The 25,225-nt window shown below is 50.3% G+C and overlaps 1 protein-coding gene across 1 annotated transcript in view; it reads right to left on the bottom strand.

Annotated features, from left to right (window-relative positions):
* Positions 1 to 793: 793 nt before the first annotated feature.
* Positions 794 to 25,225, bottom strand: part of VSTM4 (V-set and transmembrane domain containing 4) — an 80,349-nt gene continuing 55,917 nt past the window's right edge. Inside the window, exons 6-8 of the mRNA XM_040970414.1 lie at positions 23,469 to 23,575; positions 22,235 to 22,296; positions 794 to 930 (exon numbers count right to left, since the gene is read on the bottom strand). Coding sequence (XP_040826348.1) covers positions 805 to 930; positions 22,235 to 22,296; positions 23,469 to 23,575 — 295 coding nt within the window. The 3' untranslated portion in view covers positions 794 to 804. The remainder of the gene's footprint in view (positions 931 to 22,234; positions 22,297 to 23,468; positions 23,576 to 25,225) is intronic.

Here is a 25,225-nt window from a genome sequence, read left to right as displayed (position 1 = left end):
TCCTGAATTCCAGAGCGGCCTCCCCGCAGCGTGCAGCTCCTGATGACCACCCAGCTCCACCGGCAGGTGCACACTGAGACGTGCAAGGCACATGGCCAGAATGGGGTGTCTCCAGCATGACCATGGCTTTTCTGTACACCCCTGCCCCAAGGAAGCCTGGAGGAAGACACCTTTCTAAGTTGTGGGGGTCCGAGGAAGGGGTTGATGGGGGCTTGGCACACTGTGGGGGGTAGGGGTGGCCCCTTGCTGCAGTGGGTCCCTCTTGTGGCCCCTTCGGAACAGGCAGGGTTGGGGGACGGGACCAAGGCATTCTTCGGGAGTTCATTCCCCTGTCTGTGCAGGCCAGCCCTGCTGAAGGCGTGGGAGTCCACAAGGCCGGGAAGCTTGACATTGACCCAATAGTTCTCAACACCAGGAACCCAGGGTAACAGGAGAACTTGGGATTTGGCTCAGAAGAAAATGTCCGGGGGTAGAGGCATGTTCTCAGGGTTAGGGTCCCCCCAGCCCCTGCCGAGCCTCAAGGCTCGGATCCAGAAACTTCCTGCCCTGCGAAGATCCATCAAAGGCTGGGACCCCTTTGGTGCTTCTGGGGCGGGGGAGGGCAGTCCGGGACCTCTTCTTCGAAGGCATCTGAAAAGGCCAAGGGGGAAGGGGCTCCCCACCCCACCTCGCCTCCAGAAGGTTCAAGTGAAAAGAACCAAAGAAAACGACTTCACTGCCAAGGTCTCGTGAACAGCTGGCTGGCACTGCCAAGGTCTCGTGAACAGCTGGCTGGCGCAGGTGCCCAGAGGAGTGGCAGCCGTGTTACAGCTTGTTCTCCTCGAAGAGGATCTGGGCGTAGACAGTGCTGCTGGGGGCGCCCTTGGCCGTCTGGTGGGGCTTGATGAGCTCCAGCTCGGCGTAGGTCAAGGTCTCCTCGGCGATCTTGGGCTGAGAAAGAACAAAGCAGGGTTTTGGTTGGTGACATGCAGTTCTGTGTTACCTCCATCCACGCAGCTGGCACCCGGCTGCCTTCTACTTCAGTGAATTCATGAACACGAAGTCAGACAGGCAGAGAGAGGGAAGCAGAGAGAAAGAGAGAGCTTCCTGCCGCAGTAGAACAGCCATTCTAGGCCAGGCTGAAGCCAAGAGCGTGGAACCCAAGCTCGCACGGGGGCGGCAAAGATGACGTGAGCCACCAGGTTGCCTCCTGGGAACCTCATGTGCAGGAAGCTGGGGTCGGGGCGGAGCCGAGATTCATATCCAGGCACCTGATAGGGAATTGGGGGATCCCACGCCAGGGTCCTAGCCACCGCACAAGATGCCTACATGCCCCTGCCCCACAGCATTTTGGAGATGCTTAAAAGGAAACAGGTGGAGCAAAGGAATTAAGGGATATAGGAAAACCCATCAATGTAGTTAATAAGAGATATACTGAACACTGCTAGGCAAAGAGAAACCATGACTCAAGTTCTTTCCTTTTTTCTCTCTCTCTTCCTTCCCCCATCCTTCTTTTCTTTTCTTCCCTTCTTCCTTCCTTCTTTCCTTCCTTTCTTTTCTTTCTTTCAGATTTATTTAAAGATAGCATGCTAGAGAAAGGGAGAAATGAAGGGAGAGAGAAAGAGAGACTGATCCTCCATCCATTGGATCACTACTTAAATGATTGCAACAGCAGGCCTGGTGCAAAAGCCTAGCTGCTAGAGAGTCCTTGCCCTGAACGCGCTGGGATTCCACATGGGCACTGCTTCCAATCTCGGTGGCCCTACTTCCCATCCAGCTCCCTGCTTGTGGCCTGTAAAGCAGTTCAGAATGGCCCAACGCCTTGGGACCCTGCACCCACATGGGGGACTTAGAGGAGGCTCCAGGCTCCTGGCTTCGGATCGGCTCAGCTCTGCCCGTTACGGCCGTTGGGGAGTGAACCAGCAGGTGGAAGATCTTCCTCTCTGTCTCTCCTCCATTCCTGGTCTGCCACAGGGGTGGGGGAACCATGAACTTTCCTAGGTGCACAAGGAGTCAGCTGGAGTGGAGCAGCCGGGATGCCCACCAGTGCTCTGGTACGGATGCCAGCATTGCGGGGTGGCAGCTTCGCCCACTGCACCACAGGGTCGGCTCTGTCAGGGTTCATCCTCAGGTTGATGGAGAACATTAACCCAAAATGATTCAATATTAGGCTACTGCAAACCATCTCTGATCAAATTGAAAACACAAAGGTGGAGGCAAAAACGAACTCCAAAAAGTGAGTATCCAAACCAGAACACTCCCCAACTCGTACAAAACCAAAGTTTCAAACCATTAAAAAAAAGAAGAAGAAGAAGAAGAAGAAGCACCGTGGCATTGATGTGGTGGCAGAGTAGGCTAGTCATCCTCCTGTGGAGCAAACATTCCATATGGGCACCGGTTCTAATTCCAGCAGCTCCACTTCCCACCCAGCTCCCTGCTTGTGGCCTGGGAAAGCAGTGAAAGATGGCTCAAAAGCCTTGGGACCCTGCACCCGTGTGGGAGATCTGGAAGAAGCTCCTGACTCACGGCTTCGGATCAGCTCAGCTCCAGCCACTGTGGCCATTTGTGGAATAAATCACCTGACGGAAGACCTCTCTCTCTCTCTCTCTCTCTCTCTCTCTCTCTCTGCCTCTCATCTTCCCTAAAATTTGCACTTCAAATAAAAATAAATAAAATCTTAAAAGCAAAAAGCACTGCTTGGAAAAACATCATGGCCTTAAATACGGACACTAGCAGGAAACAGACTGAGCATCCAAAACAAGCAAAAACAACAACGAAATAAATACAACCAGGCTGCCTGACTAAGAAAACAGGACAAGGGAAAGACAAGTCTGGTGTTCGGGAGACACCCAAGCAGGAATAAAACGACAAAAGGGAAACCCGGACACAGCAGCCACCCACTTCCGTAGGAAACGAGCAAAGGGGGACATGGCAGATGGAGCGCATTGCTCAAAACAGAGGACAACTCCGATCCACTTGCTAAAAAGATTCTTAGAATTCACGGGGAGTGACCCAGAGAGACGCAGATGACAGACATGCCCTTCAGGAAACCTCAAAGCACCATGACCTTCAGGAAGAGCATGCCCGGTCAGGGAGTGCTCGCCCCCGCAGCCAGGCCGGCAGCGCTCCGGGAGCAGCTCTGTTCCTTCCAGCAACGTAACTCCAGCAACGTAACCGAGCTGTGTCCCCTGTGGGTGCAATTCCCGTGGTCCAGCTCCACGGATGCTTCCATAGGAGTCCTAAATCCAGGATGGAGAGAGCGGATTCCGACACCGGATTCCTCACCTGGAAGTAGGACCTTCCAGGCATGCTGGGGTCTTGACCACACCTTCAGGTGGGCGGCACGAGCGTTGCCCACCCATCTCTAACTGGCTAGGATTCACCAATGGGGAATATGTTACCTGTAGGTTCCTGCCCAACAAGGAGGGGTCAGGGAAGGCTTAAAACCCTAAGATCCTTCCAAGACCCCTTTCGTGTCTCTCCCTCCCCCTTTCGTGAGGTACCCCAACTCCTGGCTTTCTCCTGAGAGGTGTTTTCCCCTTTTCTTTTCCTCCACTCACCTGGTCCCTTGCAAATGAACTACTCTGTCTGCAACAGATTCCCGGCTTTTTATTTCTATGATAAGCTGAGGGGAGAAGCCACCGGGCTTTTCTGGTAACAGGAGACTCAGACATGCGCACCAGATCATCACCAGGAGACACTTCACATCTATTGGTGCAGCAGGAACGAAACGTTTTTAGAGTCAGAGAATGCATAAGTCATTTTCTTTTGGGAACACAATTTTTTTTTTCTAGAAAAATCTATTGGTAGGGGCCAGTTGGCTTAATTGGCTGATTCACCAGGTCCAAGTGCAGGGATCCCACATGGGCACCAGTTCATGTCCTGGCTGCTCCACTTCCCATCCAGCTCCCTGCTTGTGGCCTGGAAAAGCAGCAGAGGACGGCTCAAAACCCTGGGACCTGTGTGAGAGACTTGGAAGAAGATCCTGGCTTCAGATCAGCTCAGCTCCAGCTGGTTGTAGCCACTTGGGGAGTGAACCAGCAGCAGATGGAAGATCTTTCTCTTTGTCTCTCCTTTCTCTGTGTAAAAATCTGCCTTTCCAAAATAATAATAATAATAATAATAATAATAATAATAATAATGAAGAAATCTTTAAGAAGAGAAAAACCTATTTATAGAATTCACCCAACTAAGAGATTATGCAAAAAGCCTTAAGAATATCTTACATGTGTTGGAAAAGAATGTAACATAATTAAGAAGCCATTTTAAGGGACAGAATTATGAGTCAGCTGGTTAAGCTGCTCCACTTCTGATCCAGCTCCCTGTTACGGTGCCTGGAAAGCGCTTGGGCCCCTGCACCTGCGTGGGACACCAGCATGGATTGCCTGGCCCCTGGTTTTGGCCCCTTGCAGCCCTAGTTGTTGCCACTGGAGTGAATCAGTGGATGGAAGGTCTTTCTTATTCTCTGTTTCTCCCTCTTTCCCCATAATTCTAGCTTTCAAGCAAATAAATATTTCCAAAACCATTTTTGTCAAAGGCAGATTTTTGAATAAAGAGATGCATTTTCTCAACATGATTAAAGAACATTATTAAAGTATAACTCAGGATCCAACTGCAGATATATTAAAAATATATAATCTGAAATTAAATTCTGGCATTGGCAGATAAGCAGATGTGTACCAAAAGGACTTTTGAGAAAGATCAGAATTAACCTAAATATTGTTTCTCCATAAATAATATTGGGATAGACAGCCAGTGGAGAGAAAGATGGATCATTTGCTTATAACATTGAAGCAAGGAAATTCAAAGGAGTTAAAATGTTTACTATGGAAAATAAACCCAGAAAAGCACCAGGAAGATATGCAGGAGTTAGATAATTGTCTCAGAGTATGGGAGGCATTTTATTTTATTATTATTTTTTAAAATTTGAAAGTCAGAGTTACAGAGAGATCTTTCATCTGCTGTTTCACTTCTCCAAATGGCTGCAATGGCCAGAGCTGGGCTGATCTGAAGCCAGGACCCAGCAGCTCTCGTCCCCCAAGCACTTGTGCCATCCTCCGCTGCTTTCTCAGGCTCAGCAGCAGGGAGCTGGATCAGAAGTGGATCCAGCTGAGATAGAAACCAGTGTCTATAGGGGATGCTGGTACTACGCTGCAACCCAGTACTGGTCCCTAAGAGAGGTATTTGAAAGAATGACAAAACCCATTGGCAACCGAGGAAAGAGGTGAGCACTTTCACGCTACAAAAATGTACATGGCAAAATTAGTCTGTAAGTCTGGCTGCAGGACAATGAAAACCGCAGCGGAAATGCTTGCAGTTCACATCCAAAGACCTTGTGTGTCAGCAGAGATGCCGGCCGCTGCCTCCCAACCATCAGTGCACTACAGCAAAGCACCACACGGCAGAACGTACCAGAAACACACAGGACACCCCACACACGTGCCTCTGACAAGGACGTTAGGAGACCTAGCCTCGCCCACAAAAAGAAATAATAAGAGACGTGGGGTTTCTTAACCATCACATTGTGACACACAGAAAATAAAAGGACAGACATTGATTTCATTGAATTTTCAGAGGTGGGCATATTTCTGAGATAAGTAAAGCCCTAGAAATACTGAAACGGACGTCAGGGGGAGACTGGGCCATTCGTGTGGGATCCTGGATGCAAAGATGACGGAAGTTTCTGTGTGTTTCATGATTCACCATCATTTATGTAAACACATGTGACTTACATGTGTTTTACATACTTTCGCAACCCCTCAGGGCCCTGGGAACCCATCAGTGCCCTCAAGGGAAGTCAGCAGGCTGGCTGCAGAGTGCCTCACCCTTCACTGCATGGCTGGGCTGGCACCTGGTGCACTGTGCAGCAGGCAGGTGCACTTCCCTGTGCGCTAACGCACTCAGGTTCACACTTTTCTTTTTTTTTAAAGGTTTATTTTTATTTATTTATTTTTTTATTGAAAAGGCGGATATGCAGAGAGGAGAGACAGAGAGGAAGATCTTCCGTCCGATGATTCACTCCCTAAGTGAGCGCAACGGCTGATGCTATGCCGATCCGAAGCGGGTGCAGGGTCCCAAAGCCTTGGGCCGTCCTGAACTGCTTTCCCAGGCCACAGGCAGGGAGCTGGATGGGAAGCAGGGCTGCAGGGATTAGAACCAGCGCCCATATGGGATCCCAGGCGTGCAAGGCGAGGACCTTAACCACTGCACCACCGCACCGGGCCCCGTTCACACTTTTCAAAACGCAAGCTGGCCATTCTTAAAGCATTCTCACTTACAATGCAGGTTACCTTCAGGGTCTTTGGTTGTTGCTTGTAGATTTTGCAGCTGTTGTTTTTGATGTTTGCCTTTTTCTACTTTTTTTTTAAAAAACTGTGTGTCCCTGTCTTGATCATTTCATGGAAATTCTCGACACGCGCGAAGCACTAACACTTGGCCCAAGTTCCTTGACAAGAGTGCAAAAGCCAAAGGCCTGTAATGTTTTGAGAGCAAGAAGCATAAAGACAGACTGAAAAGCAGACGGAAAAATCCTCAAAACCCAGCCTTCTGGCAGGCCACTTGCATCAACTTTGCAGCCCTTTTCCAAGCGCAAGGTTAAGGTTCTTCATGAGGCTGGCGCTATCTGCTTGTGCTCGGACCCACACGTCTCTCATTCGCTACCCACTCTCAGCATCCGACACAGAGCCCCTGTACGCTCTTGCCTTTAGGTTTCATTGCATTTCACATTATAATGATTCCATTTAGAAATGCCATGTGTCCTCAAAAAGGCACTCAAAACCCAACTCATGTAAATTTTAGAGCCAGGATTTATAAAATCACATTGTCCAGGTGCTTTATTGTGTTATCGCGAAATTGCATTGTTTGCTAGTGTAGATTATCTGTTTATTCTTAAGTTATTTCATTACATGTGGATATGAAAAATAACACTAGCTTTCTCAATACAGGTCACCAGGCTGGCTTGGCGGATGTGTTGTTTTCATACATTTTTATGATGTTCCTATAGTAAACATAATTTCATCAAGCCAAAGCACACTAAATAAATAATTGCATCTGGAAAAGCAATAAAAACAAATAAAATTAGTACTTTCATAAGTGGGAAAGGTACTTCAATTACCGCTACAAGCAACAGCCCACGATAAAAATGTGTAGAACCATTTCCCTTATGCATATTTCTGGAATGTAATAATTTGATTGAAGATATGAGGCAGCACACGGGAGGCCTCGAATTGTGACGTGGCTACAGGTTCCAAGAGGAGACACGGAACGTCAGCTCTTGGCATCTTTAAAAAAAAAACAAAACAACAACAACCATTGTTTTCCTGGCAGGTGCACTTGGCCGGCACTGTCAACCATGCGCCTAATTACATCCTCCAGCTTGTTTAACTGGAAATAAATTCCTAATAGCCAATAAAAGGGGGCAAGTGTCTACTCCCTCCCTGCCATGCTCCCTTCTCGCACTGGCATCTCGCTGGAAGTCTTGGGTGCATGGGAAAAGCAGGGGAGAGGGGCTGTTGGCCCCATCGGCAGGACCTGTTCGAAGAACTGGGCACAAAGCAGAACCCACAGTAGATAATGGCAATGGAGCAGAGCCAGGTGAGGGCCCTGCTGACCACTGCAAGGGACAAAAGCCAGGTCGGGGAGCTGCTGCAGAGGCCACCTGTTTTTCGGGTGATGCAACTTCACTGCAATCCAGAGTGGACAAACCTCGCTTGGAGCTTAGCTAAAACAAAGTCACCCTGGCGCCCAGGGCCGTTCAGGCACATGGGAAGCAGGAAGTGCTCCCTGCGGAGGAATCTAGAAGCATCCTGGTAATTCCTAATGTGTTGCTGGCCCCAACAAGGTCTCTTCCTCAGCAAGGCCCCATCTTACTCTTCTTTCCTTAAAGATTCATTTATTTATTGGAAAGGCAGAGGGAGAGACCTTTCAGCCGCTTGCTCACTTCCCAGATGGATGTAACAGCCAGGACTGGGCCAGTGAAGCCATTAGCCTGGAACTCCGTGTAGGTCTCCCACGTGTGTTGTGGAAGGCCTAGGCACTTGGGCCATCTTTAACTGCTTCCCCACTTCATCAGCAGGGAGCTGGTTTGAAGGCAGAGCAATCGGGACTCAAACCAGAGCTCATATGAGATCACAACATCACAGATGGAAGCTTAACCCACTGCACCACAGTAGTGGTCCTCCCATCCTACTATTGAGGGTGCAAGGGTAGTCAGGTCAGTACAGGTCAAACACATGGTAGTCAAAGTGGGGATCAAGGAGAAGAAGGGGAAAGAAAGTTCCCCCGGGGGAAGGGGTGAACTGCTAGAGAGAAGGGCATCAGTGCATTTTCTGTCAACACCAGAGGAGGCAACAACGCCTCCCCAGGGCAGGACAGAGACCAAGGAAGGTCCAAGGCATTTACCCTGGAGTTAGTGGGGAGAGAGACCAGAGTGAAGAGGTTCTAGGACTTTCTCATAGAGCAGTCATCCCCTACCATGACATGGCCTTGACCCGGGACTAAGAGTGCTCTGGCACTTGGACCAGGAAGGGCAAGGCAGGGCTCTTGGCCACAGTGCAAGACGGAAGCCAGTGGAGGCAGCACAGAGGCCGGGAGTGGCTGGCTCCATCTGAGGGGTGAGCACCTGCTGTAGGAGGGCTCTGCTGCCCCGCTACCCCACTCTGACCAAGGGAGGAGAGAAGGGAAAGGTCTCTGAACCCCAGCCAGGCACAGGACCCTGGGTCCCAGCAGCTCCCCAGGTGGCTAGAATTAAGGCTACCCTCAGCTCTGCCAAGATGTGTAAGAGGTACAGGGATATGGTTGTAGAGGTGGTATCTGTGACGTGTCAGTGCCTTTGGAAACACATAATTTGAGTGAGATAAGAAAGAAGGAAGGTGGCCCAGCGGTGTGGCCTAGCAGCTAAAGTCCTCGCCTTGAACGCCCGGGATCCCATATGGGCGCTGGTTCTAATCCCGGCAGCTCCACTTCCCATCCAGCTCCCTGCCTGTGGCCTGGGAAAGCAGTCGAGGACGGCCCAAAGCTTTGGGACCCTGTGCCCCTGTGGGAGATCCGGAAGAAGTTCCTGGTTCCCGGCTTCGGATCAGCATAGCATCAGCCATTGCGCTCACTTGGGGAGTGAATCATCGGACGGAAGATCTTCCTCTCTGTCTCTCCTCCTGTCTGTATATCTGACTTTCCAATAAATAAATAAATCTTAAAAAAAAGAAACAAAAAGAGAGAAGGAAGAAGGAAAGAACGCAAGGAGAGGGAGGGGAAGAGAGAGAGAGAGAGGAAGGAAGGAAGAAAGGAAGGAAGGAAGGAAGGAAAGAAAGAAGGAAGGAAGGAAAGAAGGAAGGAAAGGGAGGGAGGAAGAAAGATGTATTTCCATCTGCTGGTTCACTCCCAGATGCCTGCATGACCAGGCCAAAGCTTTGGGACCCAGGAAGTCCATCCAGGTGCCCCACGTGGGTGAGAGGTATTCAGTCAGCTCAGCAAGGCAGCTGGAGTCAGAAAGCCAAACCAGAGGCGGAAGTCAGGAAGTCTGATGGGACACCGTGGGCAGCTCAACCTGTAGGCCAAACGCCCACAGCAAGGGCACCTTTTGAGACCTACATAATGATGTCATAGGTAGTGGCAGAGGCCCTGTCTCAGGCCTGCAGATGCTACTCCAAACGCCAACATGTTTCAAGGTCAAGGATGCAAATGAGGTCTGGCAGAGCTCTCAGCCCTGCCTGCCGTCCTCAAGGCAGGACAAAGTGTACAGCCAACAGCAGAGCTTGGGGGTAGGATGGGGGTGCTCAGGACAGGAGCCGGGACAAGATCACCCCAGGACCTTCCCGACCTGCTGGTGGCAAAACCCTCAGGGAAGGCTCTTGGTGATTCTGTGTCTTCTGCAGCTGCCACAGGCTCACAGCAGCCCCTAGGATCTGCTCTGGGTCTCCTTCCTCGGTACCCCAGGTAGGACCAGAACAAATGATTCCCAGGGTCTTATTAAACAGCCCATGGGTTGGATTTCCTCCCTCCCTGTGCTAGGTCAAATATTTGCCTCCCCATCCCCACCCCTACCCCTTGGACTCGAAGTTGAGCTTCTGTAGGTGGCTGATGAGCCTGGTTAGAATTTTCACATAGCCCCACTTCCCATCTGAGAACAATTAGGAAAGAGTGACCACAGACCGGCTTTCAAATGCGGGTGGGCCTTACACCTGCACTCCAAGAGCCTTGCGAGGCTTAGAGCTGCAGATGCCCCATCATCCTGCATCCTTGTCTTCTGCCAAGGGTGACACATCACAACCCAAGAGGCTTCCAGGCTGGATCTGCCACCAAGAACCCACGCCTTCCCTCCCCCAACTCCTGCGTATGATGATTATGGAAACTGTCAACAAGGAAGGAGTAACCAACACCAAGGAATTCAGAGGTGGGACACACCGGGGACTTTGAGCTCCCTGTGGGCTGCTGGGGCACATTCTGAGTACGCGCCCACGACTGGATCTGAAAGTTAACATTTCTGCCGGAAGAGCGAGATTTAACCTCCCCTTACACAGACACCTGCAAAGCAACGCACTCTCCCGGAGACGGCAGCCGGATGCACAAGTTGAATTAAGTGGCAGCAGTGAAGGGGAAAAAAAAATGCAATTGCCGCTACTGCAAGTTCTCCAATGCCAAACGTTCAATTGAGTAATAGCATTATCGTAGCAGCAGATCAATGCCCGGGACATGGGATGTTTCGACTACATCACCTTGGAGTCAAAAAAAAAAAAAAAAAAGTGACTGCACTTGTGTAGTTGCAGTATCAGGAATCTATTGGCTCAAGGGGGAATTGTGAATTCTCAGGGGTGCAAACCCCCACTCTGTTCAAGATAAGTGCTCATGTTTTATTCAACAGAGGAGTAACTGGTAAAACAAACTCCCCTCGTAACAGCTACTGCACCTGCAACCCTGAGCCACTGAGGCTGTTGGCAAGGCGCTGTTCAACAGCAGGCCCTCGGTGAGTCACCAGGAATGCAAAGGTCACCATGGTTCTTCACTGGTCCTACTTAGAAGCAACCTGGGCCTGGGATATGAACTCGACTTCAATTTTGAGCTCCATGGATTGGCCAGCTGGTCTTCTAATTTTATGTGAGCTGATTATGAAACGAAAAAATGTAGAGTTCTCTGATGCAGGAACTGAAACACCCAAGAACACGACTAGGGGTGGCTGTGGTGAAGTGAGTTGGGGGGTGGTGGCCAAGCATGAGAGCTTCTGAGACCAGAACTCGGCCAATGTCAACTGGTCATGATCTCACCAACAGGGTGAGATCTGGATTCAAAGCCAGGGGCCCCTGCCAGGATCCACATCCCCCAGGGCTGTAGGCACTTCTCACAAGTGTATAGTCAAGTCCATGACGATGGAGCCCTACCACCGCCTCTACGGAAGGAGGCTTGAGATCCCAATGGGGCAAGGAGTGAAGTTGGTCATTGGCAACAAGGCGTTTGTAACAGGGGTTTGTGACAGGTCCACGCTACGCAGTGGGCAGCATGAGCTCTGACTAAGAAGGAGGAGGAAGACAGCAGCAGACTCCATCTTCCTGACTTTTCCCCGACCTGGTCTGGAGAACACGAAGCCTCAGAATGCTCCAGGCAAAAGGCAAAGAGAATGGCTCCCACCAATGGTAATGGAGGGAAGGAAAAAGGATGCTTTCATGTGACCACAGTCTCCCCTGCCTCCAACACAGGAGCAGGTGTAATCCTGTCTGGCATTGGATGGGGGTGACAAGACTGCAGGCTCTGCTCTGGCCAGGCTGAATGTTCAGCAGCAACAGATCCCTGGTTGGAAGTATCTGCCAGGCAGGTGGAAGCATGAAGCTGAGTGCTGGCTAGGGTAGAAGGGAAGTCCCACCAGAGCTTCTTGACATTACCATGGAGGGCACTGGTCTGCTGGAACCTCTGGCCCGAGTCCTATCTTGTAGCGGTATCCTCACCTATGGCGAGGCTAGAATTCAGTTGTGCACAAGACCCAGACTGTCACTCATGCCTGAGGCGTGCCTTAGAGATCTGAATGGGGCTCCACAGACAAACGGAACCGTACACTCTCAAAGGCGCAAAACACGCCACTTGTTCCTTGTGTTTGAGCCGTCTGTATACCCAGGGACTGCACCTGCTCTCATCCTAATCCCCCCCCCAAGCCTCCATACGGCTATCAGTGACTACTAACATGGCAACAGAGGGTTTAGAAAGGATCTGGAACTCAGGAGAGAGATCCTTGGATGGAGCTGAAAACGTCACTGTCCCATCCAGGTTTGCTGGCCTGGGTTGGGTGGAATGAACTCCTGAGAAATCCCAAACAGAGCAAATACGCATCACACCTCTGAGTTCCAAATTCAAAGGACCCTTAACAGAGTGCATCTTGAGAACGGTCTCGTGCTAACTGCACTGAGAACAGAGGTGACCACCTCCAGAAGGTGTCACCCCATTGACACATGCAGAAATGAAGGCAAGGATGCGCACACAAGGTCGGCTGGTGCCCGAGCCGAGCCTCCACCAAAAGCTGTGACTGTGTCCAACTTGCTCCCTGTTGCATCCAGGGGGTGTGGGAAGATGTGGGCCATCGGGTTCTCCAGGAAACAAAGCTCCAACGTGCATCACCACACGTGACCTCCTGTCACCACACTGACCTCCAACTCCACTCCTTGGATGCTGCTGGGCGTAACCTCCACCCCTAAGATATGCCCGATTCGGGTAAGATTTGGCACATAGGATACACTATTCGTGTTCCCACAACTGAATAGGATAATATAGAAGAAAATCATTCAGCCACTGCCATTGGAAAAAGTCATATCCCTGGCGTAAGGAAGGTGGGACTGGGGGAGGCATCTCTCCCCCTTCCCGCCCCCCTGCCTGCAACAAGCAGAATTCTTTATCACTGCCTGTCTTCTCCAGAGGTTCCAGGAAGACATTTCACAGAGAAGTAGGACTTTCTTTTTCTACTGCTTGGAGCCAGAAAAAACTTGTAGAGCTTCCAGCTTTATAGTTTAGAATACAAAGATATAGCCATCAGCACATATAGTAGGATTAATAGGTAGGTAGCCAGACAGATGGATGATAAATAGAAATGGCTGACAGATATAGACAGATGATAAATAGATATTCTATGTGGGAGAGAAGCTGAGGAAATGGTCACTTTTCCTCTATTTATAAAAAAGCTTTATTTATGTTTATTTGAAAGATTTTACAGGAAGAGGAGAATCAAAGAGAGAATATCTTTCATCTGCTGGTTCATGCTCCAAATGGCCACAATGGTTGGAGCTGAGCCGATCCCAAACCAGGAGCCAGGAGCCTCCTCCAGGTTTCCCACATGGGTATAGGATCCCAAGGAGCTGGGCCATCCTTGGTTGCTTTCCCAGGCCATAAGCAGAGACCTGACTAGCAAGTGGAGCAGCCAGGATATGAACCTGCGCCTCTATGGAATGCCAGCGCTGCACGAGACAGCCTTCTACACAATCATGTCGGTCCTGGAAATGGCCACTTTCATCTTTTGTGAGACAATCAGGTGGAAAAAAAAATAGTTCTGGAAGTCAGATAAGACCCATCAAAATTGAGAATGAGATTATGCTTCTGCATAATAACCCCATTTGCAAAATTCTGTCCTGTGCAAATACATTAAAGAAGTGATGGGTAAATCCTGAAGAACTGGAGCAATTAAATAGATGTGAGCTGGAAGCCGATTGGAGTCATGATGCCACTGAGATCCTGCGCCTCGGACACAAGAATGGGGCAGATCTCTACTTACTAATGTAGGAGGATGTGTCTAATTCACTGCTAAGGAGAAAACAGTTCAATACGTTAACACTGCATGAAGAACCAACCACTGCAATATAGCCATGGAACCTGACATACAGAAACGGAGCCAACAGAATGCATTACCATGAGCTCCAATGAGTGTGGGTCAGCTGTATGTGATAAACTAGATTGGGCATATGTTTTAGAAAAAGTGTTTAGAAGAAGATGCGCCACATTCCTAGCAGGGACCTCCTCAGAGAAATGAGAGGCCAAGGAAGAAAGTTCCCTACGGTTGCATTACCAAATTGTCAGCTTACTCCTGTGTTTGTCCACACACTCCCTTTCTAGTCTCGTCATGTTTCCACCTGTGCAGTGAGAGCAGTACAGAATATACACTGAGAGTCGGCAGGTGCCTTTGGCAAGAGGTGATGAGCCCAGAGTACTGTGGAAAAACAACAGGAACCTGAGGCCACATGACTTGTTTGGGTGAATTGTACCACCTCAGAGTTGTAAGATTTATCATGCTGTGACTCCCCTACCTCATCTGTGAGATTCAGATAACAAGGGTTGTCCCGTGTGTCTGCACGTGGGATGGTCACATTGTCATCATCACCACCACCATTATATCACCCCCATCACATCATCATCATCACCGTCACCACCATAATCCATCATCATCACCACCACCATCACCATAATCCACCACCATCACCACCAACATCACCATAATCCACGACCCCATAACCAACATAACCCACCATCACCACTACCATCACCACCACCCCTTTTATCATATCATAATCAACACTGTTGCCAGCATCACCACCACCGTCACCATCACCATAATCCACCACCATCATTAACATAATCCACCATCACCACCACCACCATCACCATAATCCACCCTAACCCAACATCACCACCACTGCTGTCACCACCCTGAGCACCATCACGGTGGTGTCAGGTCACAGAGGGTGCATATAGGACCCGAGCCAAGCCTGAAGACCACATGTAGAGCAGTGTGGCAGACACGAGCAGCTGAGCTGACGACTTCCTCAGCGTCCACTTGCACTCTCACCCTCCTCCACGGATCCAGTCGGACTGCTTTCTGCTTGTTGATGATGACCTGCCGGAAACTATCCCAGCAACTCGGAATGGAATCTGGCCAGGGGATACACATGCCCTTAAACACTTTGTATGCTGTGAACTCAGCGTTTCCCACAGACGTTTCTTCCTATCTGCCTGGTATTTTGAACACCTCGCTTGACGGCAGAAATAGGTGGATGCTTTTTTTTCCCCTTGCCTTCCAAAAATGGCACTTCATTTCCAGGATTCTTCATTTCAGATCAAGAAAGTCTTTAAATAACAACCCTGAGGCACTCTGTGCTCAAAACTGAAGTTTAAAATGAGAGAGGCTTAAAAAAAAAATCAAATGTGAACAGAAATGAGATTGTTTCATGAGATGAGATTACAAAAATAAAACAGAGTGAAAAGTTAAAAAAAAAAAAGAAAACCACAATTTCCCAGAAGTGCCATGATCTCAGAAATAAAGTGCCCAATTAAGGGCAGCAAATCAGCTGAGCTGAGCTGGAAAACAAGCCCCCGCTCTGAGGAGGGGCCGTGGGCAGCAGGCACTCACTCCTACGGGCACCAGGGACAGACCTTGCCACCTACACCTAGGGACCTCTGGATGGAGGGTGGGCTATTCCACAAGGAGGGGTCACTTACAGGCCTGGGCCATCCCCTAGCTCCCATGCATCTCTCCAACCATCTATTTGCCTTTTTCAGTCAATTCCAACATGGGACCTATGGATGCTCAAGCACTGGGCGGGTGATGGGTAATGACTAGACGAAGCAGTGGAAAAACGCCACAAGTGAATGGATGATGTAGGGCACAGAAGAGGGATGCACACTTTCAGTCCCAGGGGGTCAAGGCCACGGTCACCTCCTTTCTCCAGGCACCTCCTGGAGCAGGAGGCGGCCGACAGCACCTACAGCACAGAGGGGGCTCCTGTACGCGTGCTGCGCCCGCATCGCGCCAGCCTCTCTCCCCTTTCCCTCAGTCCCTCATCAACCACATCAGAGGCTCCAGCAACTCTTGGTGGGCCCGGCCACCAGGTAGCAGAGGGACCAGGCTGTGAAGGGTGCCTGCTGCAGGCCTCAAAGGCACCCAAGTTCAGAGCAGCCTCATTTGCCCTGTGGGGACGGCCTGGGGGAGACCACATCCGGCTGGCAGAGACCGTGTAAGCCTGTGGCTCCTGCCTGCCTGTCTCCCCTCCTTCGGAAGTCTTGCCATTCCTGCTTCCCTCCAGCCGACAGACATAACTCGCGGTGACAATAATGACTTGTACATGTGTACCGAGGGGAGCATAGAATTTTTATCTCTGGAAAAAAAATGGCACTAACATGTAAACTGCAAGCGAAGTTTGTGTGCTTTTCCCATGGCTTTGATTTGGGGGCAATATATTGTACATGTGGTGGTGGGTTCCCCCCCCCCCTTCTTTTTAATTTTAAATCGAGATGATGAACGTATTTTACGCAGGTTAATATATCCTTTTCATGTAAAATTTAACTGAAACCAGTTCTGGCACATTAACGACAACAAGAGAAATTCTCTGGCTTATTATAAACATCCTTCAAGAAACCTAAAATGTGTGTCCTCTGGAAGTAATTTTGCTGGGATCTGGCTTATTATGAGATTCCTCTTGGAATTCTATCACTGGCACCGAAGGGGCCACCGAGCCCATTCCTGCCACCGATCGCAGCCCAGCTCTCCGGCCCTTGGGGTTGCCTTCTCAATGGAGACGACAAAGCCACAAAGGAAAAAGGGACTTCTTGTTGGCCACCAGGCTCGGGGGTTCTCTCCCTGTGGAGAGCCTAATCTGACTCCTCTGGTTTCCGAACAAGCAACAGAGAAGCAAGTCGTGACACTGGAACTAACCACTTCCTTTCTGCAACCCTTCAAGCTCTGAGCTTGCTGGTTATGGGAGAGGAAACAGCAGAGTTTAAAAATTTGGGGGATTCCGGGGCAAGTAAGTCTCTGGGACCCGTTGTGACACCCAGTGAGTGCCAACTGGAGCCCCACCTGCTCCACCTCTCATCTAGCTTCTTCTTAATGCACCTGGGAAAGCGGTGGAAGAAGGTTCAAGTGCTTGGGTCCCTGCACCCACGTGGGAGATGCAGATGGAGCTGCAGGCTCCTGGCTGGCTCCAACCTTGACCATCTCAGCCACCTGGGGAAATAGACCAGCAGACGAAATATTCTCTCCATCTACCTCTCTGTAACTCTGCCTTTCCAATCAATAAATAAAATAATTTTTAAAAGTTTCTAGAAAACTGAAGGGTCAATTTGGGAAGAGGACACGCATGGTTTCTGTGCGGCAGAAATTGAAGTCATATGGGTAAGCAACTGAAGCCTGGTGTAGAACAGGAAGTCTGGTGTAGAACAGGCAGTATGACAACCCAGGTGAGTCAGGTGCAGTAGGAGCCCCGCAGAGACGACACGGGGCCTGTGGAACTGGAAGGAAGTGGCCACGTGAGTTAGCCAGGGCATCGGGGTGGAGGAAAGGGGCATGCGTTGGCATCCTGAGCCATCACACAGGTTCCAAGGGTCGGTGGACAGGGGTGAGGAACAACACACCTGAATGATGGGGATGTGGACTGAGTAGAATATTCTGCGACAGCAGCTGGAAGGGAAGGTGACGAGTGCCATGGTGTTTCTCTGGTGTCTGTGTCTAGTTAACAATCAGATGAGCTGCTCTGGGGACTGACTGTGGAAGATCCTGTTAAGCCACCACCTGTGATACTGGCACCGCACATGGGCACCAGTTCACGCCCGGGCTTCTCCACTTCCAATCCAGCTCCCTGCTAGTGACCTGGCAAGCAGTATTGGATGTTTGGGCCCCTACAACCATATAGGAGACCCATATGAAGCGCCTGGCTCCTGGCTTCAGCCTATCTTCAGATGTTGTGGCCATTTGGGGAGGGAAACAGCAGATGGAAGGCCTCTCTCTCTCTCTCTCTAACTCGTTCAAATAAAACACAATTTTAAAGAAGAAGAGCCGGTCTGGAGTTGGCATGAACCTCCAGAAGGTGGCATAGCTAACCTGTGAGAGTATTGGCTCTCTCAGTCAACATTCTAGGGGGATGGAGAAGCAGCCGCCAGAGGGGACAGCAGTCAGTGGTGGAGAAGGGATTGAGAGTGACTCTGGGTGATCCAGGATTACCCACAGCACAAGACTTAGACAACAGTGAGGCAGGAAGCAGCAACACCAGAGCCTCTCCACACTACTTTAGAAAACAGCACTTTTTCGGCATCAAGCAAGACAACTTGGACACCTGGGGGCAGGAGGCCTCCAAAGGGAGTGAATGAGGGGCCACGGGCTAGAACTATAAACCAGCTCTGCGGGAGGACGAGGCAGACGGCAGGTGCAGGTGGCAAGTGCCTGGGGCCAGGAGGTTGAGGGGCTGGCGGCCACCCACAGGAAGCTGTGCTTCTTCCAGAAGTCAAGGTGAGGGTGATGGAGAGAGTAGGATGGCATGGGTGGAGTTGTGCTTGAGAAAAAAAAATCCCTAAGCAGCAAAGCAGAAGATGAAAGGACAGAACGGCTATGAGACCCGCACTGGGACCCAAGCAGCCAGGACGCTCGTACTGGGCCTCATGGTTCTATATCCCCAGCGTGTGGCTCACAGCAGCCCATAGGATGAGCAAGGAGTGGCTTGGTCCTTCCAGCTACCCAGGGGAATCTGCAAGAGGGGTGAGGCTCTCAGGTGTCCTGGGGCAGGTGTATCAGCCGGCTGAGGTCAGCACTGCCCACCCCCTCTCCAGCCCCCATCAGTTCATGTTGGGGATGTTGAAGACTCTTCCACTCTGGCCACACTGATATTTCCTGCATCCACCTGGCAGACACCCATCTCCTGCTGCTTCCCCCCTCAGCCTCCCAGTCAGTCACTGGCTGACAGTAAGGCAACAAAAGTATCAAAACAAATCAATCACGGGTTCCTGGCAAGTGTGTGCTCGTGGATGAGCTGCAGCGCCACCCACAGAGCCACGAGTGTATCAAATAATAGCTCTTGGCCAACTTGATGGCTCATTACTAATCCCGCCCTTATAAGCACCGGGATACCATTCGGCACCAGTTTGTGTCAATCCAGTTCCCCTGCTTGTGGCCTGGGAAAGAAGCAGAGGATGGCCCAAATCCTTGGGACCCTGCCCCCGTGCGAGAGACCCAGAAGTTGTTTCTGGCTCCTGGCTCAGCTCCAGCCATTGTGGTCATTTGGGAAATAAACCAGCAAATGGAAGATCTTTCTCTAACTCCCCTTCTCTCTGTTTAAAAACAAAAAAGTCTGCCTTTCCAATAAAAAATAAATAAATCTCTATGTATTGCTCCCAGGTGTTTTTCTAAGTGACTCACTAAGTCCTGTGCGAGTCAACAGGTAGCTACTGACTTCAACTACCACCAAGATGTATTGATCAAAGACATCAATAGCTACCAAACTGAGACTGAGGTCAACGCCAGCCTCCCGGGGCAGTACATCTCGAGGGTCACCCAAACCTGGAGACGGCAGGCCTGCTATTTCTGTCTCTGGATCGGCTGCTTAGCCCAAGGCCCAGGTGACGCCAGCTCTTTCCACGACTGTGTGATCGCTACAGGTGCAAAGTGGTGCACACACACATGGACTCCTTCCTGGCGACTCTGTGATAAAAAGTTTAAACTCTCAAATGATCAAAAATGATCAAAGGCTCTTTCGGTGGTTAAACAGCTGCTATGGGGACGGCTTCCATAAAATGTTGAAAAATGCTTTTGAAACACACATGACCACCCTGTAATTCGAAGGGAAGATTAAGAATTTCCTGAGTCTCCAGCCAAAGAAGCAGGCCAGCCCAAACAAACACTGACAAAGAGTCAACAACACAAGCATGCGAGCAGTTATTTTGAAAACACAGTGGAATCTAATCTTTCCATAAGTAACAACAATAAAAAAAAAATGCTTAAGACAGCAATCTGGACCTAAGCGAGGGTACAACCAGATTTTGTTTATGTTTAATGCATAAAGGAGAGACAGGGGCCACCAGACCGTGAACCAGGGAAAGCTCTCGATGCTATACCATAGAGATGGGAAGCACTCAGGCAATGCCCTTAAAACTGAGGATCAAGGAGGCTGGAACTGTTGCACAGCAAGGAAAGCTACCGCCTGTGGTGCTGGTTGGTATCCCACAGGGGCGCCATTTGGGGGTCCCAGCTGCTCTACTTCCTACCTGGCTCTGTGCTAATGTACCTAAGAAAGGCAGTGGATGATGGATCCGTGCTTGGATGCCTGCACCCACATGGGAGACCCAGAGAGGGTGCCTGGCTTCTGACTCGACACTGGCTCAGCTCCAGCCTTTGTGGCCATTTGGCTGGGGAACCAGCAGGTGGACGATCTCTCTCTGCCATTTAGTCAGTGAAGCAGTGGGTAGATGATCTCTCTCTCTCTCTCTCTCTCAACTTTTTCAAATAAATAAATGCATCCTGAAAAAGTAAGAAACACTTGAGAGGAATCCTGTGACAAGTCAGACCATGCAGGCCTGCTGGGGTCTTGGCCACACCTTCAGGTGGGCGGCACCAGATTGCCCATTCATTTCCCAACTGGTTAAGAGACCACCAATGGGGAACATCTTACCTGTAGGTTCCCGCCCAACAAGGAGGGGTCAGGGAATGCTTAAAATCCCAAGACCCTTCCTCAAACCTTTGGTGGCTCTCCCCAGAGGCACCCCACCTCCTGGCTTTCTCTCCAGAGGTGCTTCCCCTTCCCTCTCCCTGCCCTGCTCACCTGATCCCTTCCCAAATAAACTTTTCTGTCTGCAACAGATTCCTGGCTTTTTATTTCTATACTAAGCTGAGGAGAGAACAACAAGGAAGTAAGATGACATGCAGAAGCACTTTGCTGACAAACACCCATGGGACTTCAGTACACGACCCTTGCAGGCCACACACATTTTATCACAGTCATGACAGTTCTGCTCTCTCTCTCTCTCTCTCTTTCTCACACACACGGCTGAAAATTACCAGCAACAAACTAAATAACAGTATGATTGAAAATGAACAAAAACTTAAGTGTCCAGGCATTCAGATCCATATATGAAGAAAATAATAAACAAACCAGGAAACAGGAACTGTTCTCATCCACTGAAGAATCCAAACAACAAATGTAGCAAGTTTATGGGGGAAAAAAAAAGAGGAAATGAACATTAGTAAACAACTCTAAGCAAAAATCCACTAATAAATGCGAACTTATTGGGCAAAACCTCAAGGGAAAGTAGAGTGTGTTCTCAGGGCTTTAGCACACTTCCCCAAGAGTACCTGTTGCCATGCAGGTAACTCGCCTCACTCTGAGTGTGCACTGGGACACAGAGGACTGGCTTGTAACTGGTAGAGAAAGCAAAAGGGAGGAAGCCCAAGCTTACGGTGAAGCGACTGGACAATGGGGCCTTCACGGTGCAAGTGTGACGAACGCCAGTGTCATGAAGACACAATGACATCATGTGTCCCCAATATGATGTCTGACAAGGGGACTGCACCCCTTTATTCTGAGACAGAGGGATTCTCCATCTGCTAATTCACTCCCTAAATGCCTCTAACGGCTGGGGCTGGCCCGAGGCTGGAGCCTGTAGCAGGGATGTCAGCCAGGTCTCTACAGAGGGGACAGAGATGCGAGCACTTCAGCCAGCACCTGCTGCCTCCCAGGTGCGCAGAAGCAGGAAGCCAGATCCGAAGCAGAGCAGCTAGGACTCAATGCCAGTAGTCCCAACGTGCGGGCATCCCACACAGCCTCCTAACTTGCCGTGCCTCAGCATCCCATTTCTGATCATCAGCCAGGCCTAGAGGAACCCACACTGGGGGAGCATTCAAACCAACAAGCAGTCGCTACTCTTCCAAGACAGAAGACCTGTCGCAGCTTGGAGGAAAGGAAAGAGGGTGACAACTCATGCAAGGTGACATCCCGCAGTGGATTCTGGAACAGACAGGGAACATGTGGGAAACTGCCAGGATGCCACTGTAGTCTGGGGTGTGGGTCACAGCAAGGCACAGAAATTGCTTCCTTAGTTCCAATAAACACACCACAGTTATGTAACGTGTCAAGGCAGATGACACAGAAGGTACAGAGGAACTCTGCACGACAACTCTTGTGAACCTAGAAATATTTTCTGAAAGGTTCTTCGGGGACATTTACAAAGTAAAGTTGCACAGACAGGTCTGTATTTCATTTCCTACATAGCTGAGTATGCCCAGGTTCCTTCTCTTTGGACAAAAGTATTCATAACGGAAGAAAAAAATAAGATTCCATTACAGCTTTGCAAAAGTCGCTCTGGGAACTAGCCTGGAGAGAAGCAGATTTCACGTCTGACCCAGGGAGAGAGACCACACAGGCCTTGCCCTTCAGGTGGCCCAAAGATTCCCCAGGGCTTCTGGAACATCTGGGGTCACTCCAGGGTCCTGTTGGGCCCTTGGGGTGTGCAAAGCCTCATGGAGTGGGGTACTCACCAGCGCGACTTTCCTCTGTGGCTTCAGCAGCTTCGGCTTGTGGAAGGTGGTGGCGATTGGAGCTGAGGAAGAAGGGCAAGGGTTTACACCGGCTTCGCGCAGACTCGAAGCTCCATTCCCAGCCCCAGGGAAGAACTCTGCTTTCTGAGCTGGGAACTGTCAGGGGACCCTCAGTGTGTGTGTGTGTGCGCAGGGGTGAGGGGCTCCTGGCTCTTTTGCCCTCATCTCCCCCTCAACAAGGTGAACAGAACAGCTCTGCCAAGAGGTCAGGTGTGCTCGGAGAAGCGTGAGGCTGGGGTCGTCCCTGGGAAACAGGTTTTGGGGAAGTGTCTCCCTATCCCCCTTCAACAGAGCAGGAAATCTCCCGACGTCTTTCAACTTTTTGAGATTTGGATCAGGCATTGAAGTCCAGTGCTACGACCCAGCTCTCAGAGACCGACTTTCCTCTCCTGCAGGATAGAGTACACTGGACTCTGGGACCAACAAGATAGTGAAGCAGTAGGGTGCCTGGCCCAGAGCAGGTGCTGCTCGTCTCCCTGGCCTCCCCCAGATGGCTGTGCTATCCAGCTCCTCTCTGTGTGGTCAGCTTTCATGCCAGGGTTCAGCAGGTGCCTAGGAGACACCCTGGGAAATCCCATGGAGGGATAAAACATACCCTATGACTCAATGGCTCACTTTGCATAACCATATCGAGCTCAAATTTGTTATGGTATATATCAGTGAACCAGGGATTTAGGGATCTATGTACCTATAGGCACTGGTGGTCCCCCTGAGACTTGTAAGCCTCTCTCTGCACCCCCAAAGTACTTTGCATCCCAGCCTGCATCACTCTAAATCATAACCAAATGACAGACTAATTCACCTTACTCCCTTGAACCAACATGCATTGCACCGCCATTCCGGCTGACATCGTTAAAGAAATCAGAGTGTCCCTCGCCCCGAGCTAGACCTCCTAGGTGCTGACACGCCCTTGCCCCACCTCACCAGGCGTGCAGCAACAGGCTCAAGGGGAAAATAGAACGGGAAATGCTCCAGGCATTCTCATGCTTCCTGCTGAAGCTGTGCTGGGCCCAAGGCGCCAAACACACCCCATCCCATCTAAGAACAGGCGGTCCAGCAGCAGCGGTGTCCTCAGATGCATCGTTGTGTTCCCTACAGCCTCATCGCATCCCCAGCCCACCCCCGCCTTGGTCCCGATGGTTTCCAGGTGGGCACCGGCTCATCCGCCTCCTACCTTTGGCAGGGACTGCAGGTGGAACGTCAGCCTTCTCCTTGCGCCTCTTGCCCTTCTTGGGCTGCAGTGGGGCCAAGCTGGTTACACTGGTGACCGTCTCCCCTGAGCTGGGAAAGAAAAAGTTCCCAGTGAAGCCAAAAGCAGGTTTGCTGCAAGAAGCCCAGAGAATCAGATCCATAGACTTCCAGTGTTCCTGAGTGTCCATGGACAGAAGGGCTGTCTCATAGGTCTCCGTGCGTCCTTAAGTCTGGTACCGCCCTTCAGCCAAACACAGTGAGGTGGGCTAGATGTACAGTGGGATGCTTTCAAGTTCAATAGTAGCGCCTGGGAAGACCCAGTCCTGGCTTGTTAAGTTGCTTAGGGATGAATGAGCGGACGGCAGACACCTGACTTGTCTGTGTCTCAGTAGAGCACCAAAAATACCACGGAGATTCCTTGCCTGGGATGTTTATACTCCATAAACCCTCCCCGCAACACACACATAAATAAAACACCTGCTGAACCCCCTTGGAAAGTGCCAGGATCCCCGACTGCTGGGGCAGAATGTCTGTTTCCTGGCACCTGTTCCAGCTGAGCAGGTGTGGTTGCCAAGAGGAGTCTTCTGGCAGCCTACGAGACTTCGGAGCCAGTTGCAGAATCACCCAAGGGGCAAACAGGCAACTTCACCCATTAAGGAAAGTCATGGCCAGGCAAGCATACACCAGTTCCTCATAGCCTAACTGCACTTCCAAGCACTCTTCACCCAGAAGTGTTGCCAGCTCGTGGGCAAAACTCTCCTCATGGAAAATGACCCAGCAGCAGCTATCAACAATTACAGAGCTTAGTGGTTAAGATGTCCACATTCCAGGTCTGGTGTGGTAGCCTAGTGGCTAAAAGTCCTCAGTTTGAACGCGCTGGGATCCTATATGGGCGCTGGTTCTAATCCCAGCAGCTCCACTTCCCATCCAGCTCCCTGCTTGTGATCTGGGAAAGCAGTCGAGGATGGCCCAAAGCCTTGGGACCCTGCGCCCCTGTGGGAGACCCAGAAGAAGTTCCTGGCTCCTGGCTTCAGATCGGCATAGCATCAGCCATTGCGCTCACTTGGGGAGTGAATCATCGGACAGAAGATCTTCCTCTCTGTCTCTCCTCCTCTCTGTATATCTGACTTTCCAATAAATAAATAAATAAATCTTTTTTTAAAAATGGAAAATAAATTGTTATTTTTAATTCTACTTTCCACAATTTTCTGAAGTGTCCTGCTACGTCCTGAAAGAACGATTACAATTATCTTAGAATTAGTATTGGTGTATACTAAGGCTCGTTGCCAGATGCTGAAATAAGCCCTGGAAATATCGATAAGAATTTTTAAATATTAGGGCTGGTGTTGTGGCACAGTGAGCTAAGTTTCCACCTGCAATGCCAACATCTTATATAAGAGGGCTGCTTCAAGTACCTGTTGCTCTGCTTCCAACTCGGCTCCCTGCTAACATGCCTGGGAAGGCAGCAGTAGGTGGCCCAGGCACGGGAGTCCCTGCCAGCCATGGGAAAGAAGCTGAATGGAATTCCTGGCTCCTGGCTTCAACCAGCCGAGCCCTGGCCATTGTGTTCATTTGAGGAGCCAAGCAGTAAGTGGGTGATCTCTCTCTCTCTGCCTTTCAAATGAGTAAATAAGTCTTTTTAAAATTTATTTTTATTTGAAAAGCAGATTTACAGAGAGACACTGAGAGTTCTTCCACCTGTTGGTTCACTCCCTAAGTGGTTGCAATAGCCAGAGCTGG

The sequence above is a fragment of the Ochotona curzoniae genome, unplaced genomic scaffold, assembly GCF_017591425.1.
Source record: "Ochotona curzoniae isolate NIBS_2020 unplaced genomic scaffold, NIBS_Ocur_1.0 scaffold_4763, whole genome shotgun sequence".
NCBI lineage: Eukaryota > Metazoa > Chordata > Mammalia > Lagomorpha > Ochotonidae > Ochotona > Ochotona curzoniae.
Note: the sequence above shows the minus strand (reverse complement) of the source record. Positions and strands in the feature narration are given on the sequence as shown.